At 43.9% G+C, this 11,805-nt stretch overlaps 1 protein-coding gene across 1 annotated transcript in view; it reads left to right on the top strand.

The window, feature by feature from the left end:
- The window catches only part of Acoxl (acyl-CoA oxidase like), a 353,884-nt gene extending 342,294 nt beyond the window's left edge, over window positions 1-11,590 (top strand). The window contains exon 19 of the mRNA XM_074050254.1: window positions 9,750-11,590. Coding sequence (XP_073906355.1) covers window positions 9,750-9,950 — 201 coding nt within the window. The 3' untranslated portion in view covers window positions 9,951-11,590. The remainder of the gene's footprint in view (window positions 1-9,749) is intronic.
- Window positions 11,591-11,805: the final 215 nt, after the last annotated feature.

Raw genomic sequence — 11,805 nt, forward strand, 5'->3', positions numbered from 1 at the left:
AGAGTAGCTCAAGAGGCAGAGCACCTGCCCAGCAAATGTGTAGGCCCTGAGTTCAAACCCCAGTACTGCCAAAAAGAAAAAAAGGAGTATAAGAATCTATGTGGTCAACAAGGGGATTGGACTTTGAGCACATGATAAAAGCTTTAGCACACAAGGGAGGGGTGAGGATAGGTAAGACACCTAAAAAATTAGTTAGCATTTGTTGCCCTTAACGCAGAGAAACTAAAGCAGATACCTTAAAAGAAACTGAGGCCAACAGGAAAAGGGGACCAGGAACTAGAGAAAAGGTGAGATCAAAAAGAATTAACCTAGAAGGTAACACCCACGCACAGGAAATTAATGTGAGTCAACTCCCTGTATAGCTATCCTTATCTCAACCAGCAAAAACCCTTGTTCCTTCCTATTATGGCTTATACTCTCTCTACAACAAAATTAGAAATAAGGGCAAAATAGTTTCTGCTGGGTATTGAAGGGGTAGGGGGGAGAGGGAGGGAGCAGAGTGGGTGGTAAGGGTGAGGGTGGGGGCAGGGGGGAGAAATGACCCAAGCCTTGTATGCACATATGAATAATAAAAAAAAAATAGACACTCTGTCCCAGCAATCCCACTTCCTGAAATTTACCTCACAGGCATTGAAAGATGGCATAATATACACTAGGAGATTCACTGCAGCATTGTTACCAAAAGTAAACTTTAGAACTGAAATGGGGGCTGGTTGAATAAATTATGCTACAACCAATAAAAAAAAAAGAATCTATGTGATCTTATAACCTTTGAGACTGAAGGATTTTTTTGGATACATTTTTATAGTGACAGTTCGTGGCAAAAATTATTCTATTTTTATTTCTTCATAACTTTCATGTCCAGCTTTATTTTTTTCAGCTTCATTTTTAAGGTATAGTTTTACTGAATATAGAATTTTAGATTATCATCATACTGTCTTTTTTCCTGCCTTGTGTCTGATGAGAATACAGCTGTCATTCTTACCACTTTTCCCATGCATTAGAGAGATTGACTTTTCTCTCACATATTAATATTTTTTTGTTTTGTTTTGGCAGTAGCGGGGTTTGAGTTCAGGGCTTTGTGCTTGCTAGTCAGGAGCTGTACCACTTTAGCCTCACCTCTAGCCCTTTTTGCTCTGGTTATTTTTGAGATAAGGTCTTGCCTTTTGACCAGCCCAGCCTGTATCTTCATATACAGATGCAATGTTTCAATATTTTTCACTAACATTCTCTTTCCCTCTCCTGTCTCCCCATAGCCCCTTCAGACAAATGTTCTCAGAGACCATGTTCTCTCACTCAATATATGTGTATGTGTGTGTGTGTGTGTGTGTGTGTGTGTGTGTGTAGGATCACATATGTATATATGTGTACATTTATCTTATAAATCTAGCTTCCACATATGAAGGAAAGTGTGATCTTTGACCTTTCGAGCCTGGCTTACTTCAGTTAACATGATGTTCTCCAGTTCCATCCATTATATCATGAAATATGCCATTTTAGTCCATTATATCCATTTTTCCTTGTAAATTCCTGAATGTATTTATAATAGTTGTTTGAAAATCCTTGTTTGCTAATTGCGGTAACTGTTCACACAGAAGTCTGCTTTTACTGGTTGTGAAAGTTTTTGAGTTACATTCTCCTGTTTCTATGCAGGTCTTAGAATGTTTTGCTGCATTTCAAACATTGTATATAACAGACTCTACTTCCTTTATTTCCCTTTCTTTAGTATGACTGTTAAGATTTCTCCTAGAGTCAAGTTCAGCAGGGCCTACTTTAATTAGACCAAGTTCACTGTGCTTAGCAAGCCCCCAACCCACGCTGCCTTCTGACCCTGTCAGCAATTGAGCTGGAGGATACAGGACTACAATCCCAGAACCTTTGATTCTCCTTCGAGTTCAACTTCAGAACAGCCCCAAAGGGTAGGCACGATAAGGGTGCACAGTACTGCAAATTTCTTCTTTCCAAACCCCATAAGCAGCAGCTTACTTTGCATAATTCTCAGGGTTTATGTGCGCTTCAGTTGTTCCCAGTTCCAGCCCATCTGACCATTTTTCTCATCCCTTCAAAGTCTCTGTCATCTTTGGTAGGCCCACACTTCTGTCTACCAGCACCCCAAAAATGTACTTACCTCCATGTGTGAAGGACCCATAGCTTTTGGCTTGCCTATAAAGAGCTCATTTCTCTCTGAATGATTTCATCAATGCTTCTTTAAGCTTATATGGTGCTTTTCAGAAGCCCCATAAAACATATGACTTTTATTTTGTTCAGATTCTTCTGCTTGTTACCATGGGAGCAAAGTTCTCTTGACTCCATGTACATCCTAACTAGAAGTAGGAACCCTTTCAAATTGCTACTGAAATAATCTGGGTCCATGAGATTAAAAATTCCAGGGCACCAACTTTCTTCACAATAACTTTGGACTCCTACTGTGTGCAGTCATCCCCCTTTATATGTAATTTTGCACCCACAGATCCAACCAATCACAAATCAAAAATATTCTAAATAACATTGTGTCTATGCTAAACCTATACAGATTTACTTTCCTTGCCACAATTCCTTAAGCAATACAGTCTAACAACTATTTACACAGCTTTTACCTTGTATTAGATCTTATAATAAATCCAGGGATGATTTAAAGCATAGGGAAGGATGTACCTAGGCTATATACAAACACTGTGGCATTTTATGTGAGGGATTTGAGCATCTGCAGGTTTTGGTGTCTGCGGGGTGGGGGGTGGGGGGGGTGAGAGCATAGGGTCTTGGCACCAATCCTCTGATACTCAAGGGATGACTTATTCAGTTCTTTTGACTAAAAATCACTCTTTCTTGGGTATGTATTTACTAATCACTAGTCAATAAAAATGCCCTCTTCTTTTATTTGAAAAGGTGTGAAGCTAATATTGCAGCTTTATTACAACCACCTAATTGAATATTCTTTCTTGTTTCATGTAAATGCCTTTGTCTGTAGAAAATGCTACCAAGAGCGGCATTGTGGTTACTTTAATTCCATTGCCAAAACTTTTATATGGTTTCCTGTATTCTAAAGGGAGATCAATGTGCACTTTTTTAAACTTTTCCTCTTATGAATCAGTGGCAGTATGAATAAATGTCAGAAGTTCTTATTAAGTGGTTAAAGACGATGTCTCTGTGTCAGCGTTCTTGTTTTAGGTAATGATGATTAAGCAGACTTTGTAAAACAAAATGCTGTTATAAAGACATTGCCTTTATTATTAACTAGAGAACACATGGCAATAATAGCAATAGGGCTGGGGACATAGCTCAGTGGCAGAGTGTTTGCCTAGCATGTGCCAGGTCGTGGGTTCAAGTCCCAGGACCACAAATAGCAGTAATAACAATATTTATATATACTCAACCCATGCAAGATTTACTTAATCCTTCCATCTTAGTGATAAGAAAGTTATCATGGCTCACAAGTGGCAATGTCAAGATTTATAGCTCCACTCCTTCAGTGAAACAGGGAAATGGCTGTATACTCTTCAGTTAAAACAAAAATGCAAAAAGAAAAACATTTTGAAGGTAAATCTGTCTCTCCTCAAATTACACTCTCTAGTTGGCCTAAACGAAGATGATATTGCTTGGCTAGGAAGGCAATTTTTCCATTCTAACATTTCAAATTATGCTAAATATTTTTATCAGCCAAAGAGCTAATCAACATCAAATATAATTTATATTGATGCAGAGAAAACTTTAAGCTGGAGTCTTGATTATGGATTAGACCACAGAATCTTGTTTCCTGCTATCGTAACTTGACTATAGAGGAAAATACAAGATCGTATGTGTTCTTGGGACCAGGCAAGTTTAGGCCTGACCCCACCTTGAGGAACTGGCTGGTGGTCAGGGAAAACAGGAGTGGAGCACCTTTTCCAGGTATGTAGAGTAAACTGGAGAACTAGAATCATAGTATCCAGTGTGTGTTTGTCTTTATGCTGATTTCTAGTCAGACAATAGGGGCGAAGGTGACAAAGTAGCCACCAAAGACTTGCTAGACTTGCCCTTTAGGGAATGTTTGTCTCTGTAAAGTGTAGGTAAGCAATTCTTCATGGGAAATGAATGGGTTAGGGATAAGTCAAACCAAGGCCTCTGTGCATTCTGTGAGTTTGGAAATCTTTTCCAGCAGAGAAATAGCCGAGTGTTAATTACCTGACTATAGCAATATTTTTGTTGTTTTTGTATTTTCGCAATACTGTGGATTGAACTCAGGGCCTCACACTTACCAGGCAAGTGCTCTTTCACTTGAGCCATACCCCTAATCTTTTCTCTTTTAGTTTATTTTTTAGATAAGGTCTCATGTTAACTTTGCCCGGTTGGCCTTGGACCTTGATGCTCCTATCTCTGCCTCTCTAGGAGCCTGGAATACAAGCATGTGTCATCAAACCCAGCAACTGTAGCAGTTTTCACAGTCATGATTTGTCAGTCTGCATGCTGCATTTTGGAAAGGAATTTTGAATTGTATTTGATGACTTGGGGTGGTGAGTTGGAGGGGCAGAGAGGGCCTATTGAGAAGTGCAGAAGAGTTCTCATGATTTCCTAAAAGAGGATCTGCGGTGTCTCTCCCACAACCAGAAGAGAATCCAGTGCGTTTTGAACATCCTATATACAGGTCTTTTCAGGATAGGCATGATTTCTAGAAAGCTGAAGCCTTGGTTTTCTGCAGAAAATGCTCCCAGGTCTTCCAACTGGCCTTTTTCAGCTAGCAGCTGCCTCTTTAGCCAGTGTCCTTGGCTCCTTCCTCTAGTGGCAACACATTGTTACTGGGCCCCATGACTTCTGGGGTCCTTTTGGGGAATCTTGAGCCAGTGTGGCTGAGCTACCTGGAGTTCTCCACACTGGGCACACAGGGGAATGCTGATTCTGACTTAGGGAGAGCATCAAGGGCCACACACTTGCTATGATCATGGAGGCATTTCCTCAGAGCCACACCCTGTATCCTCTAAGGTCTACAAACAGTGAAGCTCTTAAGGAAGGTGGAGGCAGGAAGGGTAGACAGGGCTGTAGGAAAAAAGAGCCATGGATTAAAACCCTAGTTGCATAGTATGTGACTTGGATGAAGGTGCTAAATTTTTTAAAGCCCTGGTTTCCTCATCTGTAAGATGGAGTGATACCCAACAGACTATGAAGAGCCAGTGATTTTACAGGCCTCCTCTATAATCTAGCACACAGTAGGCATACAGGAAATGCTGCCAAGTCAGCATGGAGTAGAGAACAGAAAACCTGGGTTACATAGGTTTGAAAAGTGCCCAATGTTGCTTCATGGGATTGTTAGAAAGATACTGGAGGCAGGCTGCCGAGGCAAGGCAGTCAAGTGGCTCTCTTCATACCTTGTTGTCCTTACCTGTCTGACCATCTGGGATGGAACATAGAAAGCTCAGACTCAGCGCCAATAGAAACGGATCCTTGGCAAAGGCTGGCAAAACCATCCATAAAATATTGACCAGAAACTGGGGTTGACAACACAGCATGGAATAACATAGAGAAGGATAAAGGTGGACAGAGGTACCTGACAGTTATATGTCACAGCAGGACCAAAGATGGTAAATGATGGTCACACATAAGACAGAAACCTCACTTTACCATTTTACCATAGCTTTAACTTTATCTTCCATCACAACTTTTCAATAAAAAATTTTGTTGATTGTTTTTAAGAGTCCTCTTCTTTTAAAGCTTCTGATTAAATATCTAGTTGGTGTAAATCAAGTCAAATGAAGGACAGGAAACTACATTAGTAGCCCTCTGAAGTCTAACAATCCCTTATAAAATAAGGGAATTGTGCAGAAATTCCTTTTGAAAATGAAGCATAACAGATAGCTTATCGCAAGTTTATTTGTGCTTTGAATAGTAAAGTTAAAAATTTCATTAACCAGCTATAGTGATTGACACCAATTCTGTGATTTTGGCAACCTGAGCAGTTCTTTGGCTAGTCTTACCTACGACCACTCCCAGGGTTATAGTCAACTGGGTTCAAGAGGACTGGAGATACAAGATGGCCTTCCACACTTATCAGCAGTGGGTGCTGGCTGTTAGCCAAGGCACCTGGGCCCTTACCCACTTGGCTTTTGTTGTGGTTTGAATATGAAATGAAATATGTTGCACGCTTCGTCCTAGCTGGTGGCACTATACTGGGAGGTTCTAGAAACTTTGGGAGGTGGGCCTAGTTGGAGGAAGGAGGTCAATGGGGTTGTGCCTTTGAAGTTTATCCCTAGTCCAGAGTCCCTTCTTTGCTCTCTGCTTCCTGTCAGCCATGAGATGAAAAAGCTCCTCCACCACATGCTCCCACCAACATGATGTTCTGTCCAAGACTGTGGGCAGCAACCATGGTCTGAGTCCTCTGAAACCATGAGCCAAAATAAGTCTTTCCTCTTTTTACATTATTGAAGTCCGGCATTCTGTTAGAGTGACAAGAAAGCTGACTAATACAGTTTTCATCTACCAGCAGGCTAGACAGGACCTCTGCACACACAGTAAGTGGTCTCAGAGTTACCGAGGGTAAGAACAATGGCAAAGCAGTTAAGGCCTAGACTCTGGAATTTACTTTCTCCACACTCTGTTGGCAAAACAAGTCACAAGCCCTCCCACACCCAAGGGATGGAGAAAAAGACTCTACCACAGTGCTCACTGTCATTAGAAAGGGACTAATCCCAATAAGACATAATCTCTCAAGGCTCAAGAAACTGCACATGAGGGCATCCAGTGCTGGAAACAGAGGCGGGGCATGGGGAGGAGGCTGGAAAACTTGCAGGGTAGAAGGAGTAGCCAGGGTGTCTCTGCAAGTGCACTGAGCACCTCACACCTTTAGCATTTATGGTAAGACTAGGACCATGTCATGTGGGAATAAGAGGGATTAAGCAGCTATAAAATTTAGTTGTCATACATCTCAGGACATCCTGTTCTCCTAATTGAATAAAGAATATGCAAGGAGAGTCCAAAAGAAGAGGAAAAGAAGTAAAACACTCCAACTAGGTGGATATGGAAAACCGAACTAAAGTTACAAATTTCCCTCTAAAATCCACATACTAACATATCTATACACCATTTCCCCTGAGGACTCCCAAGTATTTCTGCTTTCTCTGAAACTGATCTCAAATCCCACTCACTGGCTATTTTTTTCCCCAGTGGATCTCAGTTCTTACTGTTTGTAGATCTGCCCTTTTAAAAATTTTTATAAGAACCTATACTTTGTTCATATTTATTTATTTACTTATTTGAGACAGAGCCTTGCTTTGTAGCCCAGGCTACCCTCAAACTCATGATCCTTCTCCCTCAGACTCCCAAGTGCTGGGATTAAAGTGCCCCATTTGGCTCATACTTTTATCTTTAAGTGGCACTTCTTCACTTACGTTTTTTTGAAAGGTGTCAATTTTTCTTTGCAAAACTTGGGGTACTTTGTCCAGCATAAAAGGGCCATGAATTCTTAGAGCAGGGGACCCCTGGAAAGTGGCCCATTTTTTTAATATTTATAGTATGTAATGATATGTTTGGTAATAAAACTACACTTTAATAATATATTTCTTAGCCCTAAATAAAAATACTCCTGGTAATAAAAAATACTGTTATTAAAATAACCAGTGCTATATTAGCTACTGAAGTATATTTTGCATTAAGATCTTTCTTTCTTTTTTGGTGGAATTGGGGTTTGAACTCAGGGCATTGTGCTTGCAAAGCAGGTGCCCTACTGCTTGAGCAACACCTCCAGTCCAAGAAGGTCACATTTTTAAAACCCTTTAAAATTCCATCAGCTTCCTGACATAGAAGACCTGTGTTCACAGTGTGCTCCCATAAGCTTCCTCAGCCAGAATGGTTCCTAACCCAGGATAGGACTCCAGAACATTCTTTGTCAGTGAAAAGATAATTACTATCATTGTGACAGGTGGAGACATAGGTAGGTTAGTACATGGATTCAGAGCCAAACAACCATTGTAAGAAGAGTGTGCCTGACTCTTGTATCTAAAAACATGAATCCTTTCATGGTTCTTCCTGCAATCAGTGAAAAATGGACAAGGCAGGAAGGAGTACTGTAGACAAGTCCAGAAGTTTATATTTACAAATAACCTGGGCAGTCCACATTTAGCCTTCCCTGCTAGTTCATTGCTCCCATCTAGTGTCATTGGTGGGATCAATCCAGGAACAGTTATGAGTGAAGAAACCCTCTTCTTCACCAGCATTGAGTTCCTTTTTTCAGTTTTTTTTTTAAGTCTTCCTTATATTGGATAGAAATCTGCCTCCTGTAATTTCTACTTTTGATCCTTAATTCTGTATCTAACACTACATAAACCAGACCAAGCCCACACTCTCTTTCACACAACCTTCATTTGAGCAAAAGTTGGTTGAGTTACATAATGCAAACTCAAAGGGAAATTTATCTCAAATAATTACATGACACTATGCGGAAAGTTCAGGGGCTGTGTAACCATCTCATGGTTTTGAACTGTGTGGTTAAAGACATCGAGAGTTGACAGATTAGTCAGGGATTTGTCAAGAGTATTAATTATGAACTTTGAAATGCTGGTCAGTGAAAGTTCATCTTAGCGCATCTTGCAAATATGATCAAAGTCTTTTCAGTACTGATTTGATGATGCTTAACCACAATGTGTGAAGAATGAAGCTTTTCATTAGAAATTACTGATGTAATAGAGTACATTTTCAAGGAAGGCATAGCATTGGACTATTATAATTCATACTCTTCCCTCAGCCTACTACCATCCCTTCCCCACCCCTATTGTCCCTGAACACCTAAAATGGCATTTTGAATGCTGGAGAAGGAAACTGTGGTCTTAACAACAGAGCAGCTCAGAGATGACCACCACATGAGGGCAAAGATGGGGCTGTTGAAAGTGATGTTTTTAAAACCATAAAAACCTGATTAGGGAGTGGGGTTACTGTGATTCACTGTGTGAAAGAAATTTACAACTTGCTGAAAACTTAAAAAATGTAGGAGTACAGTATGTAGTTGGTTAAGGGGAAAGAAAAGCAGTCCTCTGCCCTTGTTCAGTTGTAGAAAAACAATCTATTGTTTTGATAGCTTTTTTTTCTCTGGAAATAAAAATAATGCCCTGTCGCCTAAACCATGGAAAATGAAATTAAAATGTACCCAGTGCAGCTTCTCCAAATCACTGAGCTGCAACTTCCCCTCCCTTCTACCAGGTCGTCGATGTTGTGTGCATGGTCAGTGTGCAAGGTGCCAATGCCTGCACAGCCTTAGTCTGGAGTCCCACTCTGCAGTCTCAGAATCGCTGTGGCCCACGAGAGGCCTGAAGGCACTAGTCTGGGAAGGCCCAAGCAGGTCTCCTTACTGGTTCACCTGTTCTGAGGTTCTTCCTGTTCAGTTGCCTCCGAGCGCCAGAGGGTGGCACCCCAGGCACTCTAGAGGTGGAGAGGAAGGAGGGGAGGAGAAGGCCGGGAGGGGAAATGGGGAGGAGGGGAAGAGAACATTAATTTCTAAAACTTTGGTCTCCAGTTTCCTCGTTAGTTTGGGGGCAGAACCTCCACCCCCACCCCTTTACGTAAAATGCCTAGGCTTCTGGCCACCTAGGGGTCAGAGTTACAAATTTGTAAAATGAAAAAGGCTTCAGAGGGTTATTCAAAATCAATTGTTTCTTACCTCCTGGGTCTCACGGAGTTCGAAGTTTCCGCGCTGCTGAGAGCGCGGGTGTTTGGGGGTAGGCCCAAAGCCTCTGGCACTAGATCTTTGTGAGTGTGCCAATAGCTGACTTGTCCCTTTGTGTGTTTTGCAGTTATTGGATTTGTGCGACTCAGTGAAGATTGATTCCCTGAGGGTGATCTCCGCTTTTAACATTCCACACACCAACCTCCACGCACCAATCGCAGGAATCCCCAACCCAGGGGCAGCCTGGGCGTTTTACTCCGCGCCCCTGCAGCCGCAGGCCGGGGAAGAGACGCGCTCCCAGCGGTCAAAGCTGCGAGCCAAGCTCTAATCCGCGAGGCGAGAAGTGTAGCGGCCGGTCTGCAGCTTCGGTAAAGCTCGCTCCCCTAGCTCGAGGAGCTGCGGCACAGGCCAGGCTGGCTCATGCGGGGCCACAGCCAGAGGAGCGTGGGGGTGCGGGGGATTTTGGTCACTGAGCCGAGATCTGGCCGAAGCACGGTTGGGAAAGGAAGCCTGGGGAACTGGAGCCTTATTTTTTCCCAGTAACGTCGCCTGAGTTCAACTTCTTCCATCATGGGCACCTCAACCTCCTACAGTCAGGGTGTTTCCTCCCCGCCTGCTCCCTCCCCTCCAGCGCGCCCCACCGCCCCGAGCGGCCAAAGATCTCCTGAGGTCAGCGGTGACTCAAGATTCACAGTAATTTAGAAAAGCTATGTTACTGGGTGAGAAAAAAAAACATAAAAATCAGACACCCCCTAGGCAAAAGAAGAGGGGGAAGGTTCTCTACACCCCCAAACGCGGGTATAAATTCAGTTCATCAAGTGATGCTTTTCCAGTGAATCAGTCCCCTCTTGGGCTCTGTGAGGAAACGCACCGGAAAGGACAGGGGACTATGACCCTAGAGTTGTGCTCTCAGCGAAGCAAGAACTCGAGCAGCTCATCTCAGGTAGGCGGGTTCCGGACCCTCGAAGCAACGGAAAACATTTTCACCGCGCGAAACTGTAATCTGTCCTTGAGAAGAGCATAGCCATCCAGTTTAATAAAGAAATTAAGTGACGGGAAGGCGCTCCCGCTGCTTGGAGAGGTCGGGAAGGCGGGCCTGGGGAATACGCTACAATATATTGGTTTCGGAATTCGGAAACACTACACAGACGGCGCCTGTGGTCCATGGATTTCCCATTTTTCAAAGTTCCGTTCCCGAAATCATTCTTCTCTCAGTCCAAACCATCTCTGTCTTCCCTCCCTCCACGTCCCATGCCAGTGGTAGGAAGGGACACTGCCCTGCCGGCGTCTGCGAGAGCGATGTCCAGGACTGGTGATCCAATGCCCACCGGCCTTTCACACGCTGACCTCTGAGATCTAACCCAGTCCCAAGAGTCCTCGCAACCCAGAAGGTTGCAACGGCTCGGGGCCACAAGACATGGGGCGCCTGGTCCATACTCCCCGGTTCGTGCGAGACACATGAACCGCCGCCTCCGGGCCGGCTTCCTTGTTGAGCCCTAAATAGAAGCACACAGCCAGTTGTTTCCCACGACGCTTTTGTGTTTTAAAGTATTAACCCGGTTGCAAGAACCGGGCGACACAGGGGTGGCGGAGCTACACAGGAACAGACAAGCAAAGCGATTTTCTTCTTCGTGGTCCTTTTTTCCGGTCAGGATCTGGATGCCCCACGCCTCGGACAGCTCAAAGGAGGTCTGCCTCTGGCAGGTTTGGGGCTCTTGGCCGGAACTGCAGGTTGCGTTGCTTCCCCCTGGGTGGGACGTCGAGTGGCCAGGCGCAGACGGCCGCTCCCGACAGCCACGGGTAGGAGTTCCCAGCCGCGGCCAGGGTGGACCTCGGTCTCCGGGTCCACTTCGCCGCGTCCATACCCATGCCCTTTCCCTCTTCTAGAGAAATCCCCGGGCAGGGCTGGGCGCAGTTCCTTTCCTTCAGCCTCTCTTGGAACCTATGGCCTCCTTCACATCTCTGAGAACTCACTGGAGAAGGAGACTTTAATCTGGGGCTGTGCTGTGTCACGCTAACATTAAATCTGTTTATAAATACATAATATCCAGCGGCCCGACGGCTGGACGAGGCCTCCTCACTTGTCCCTCTCCCCAAGGCTCTCTTCCCTTTCCGGCCGGGATGTAGGTTAGGACAGCCCCTAAATTGAGTTTCCTTAATCTCCGTGTAGCAGGACGCAGGAC

The sequence above is a fragment of the Castor canadensis genome, chromosome 12 (assembly GCF_047511655.1).
Source record: "Castor canadensis chromosome 12, mCasCan1.hap1v2, whole genome shotgun sequence".
In the NCBI taxonomy this organism is placed as follows: domain Eukaryota; kingdom Metazoa; phylum Chordata; class Mammalia; order Rodentia; family Castoridae; genus Castor; species Castor canadensis.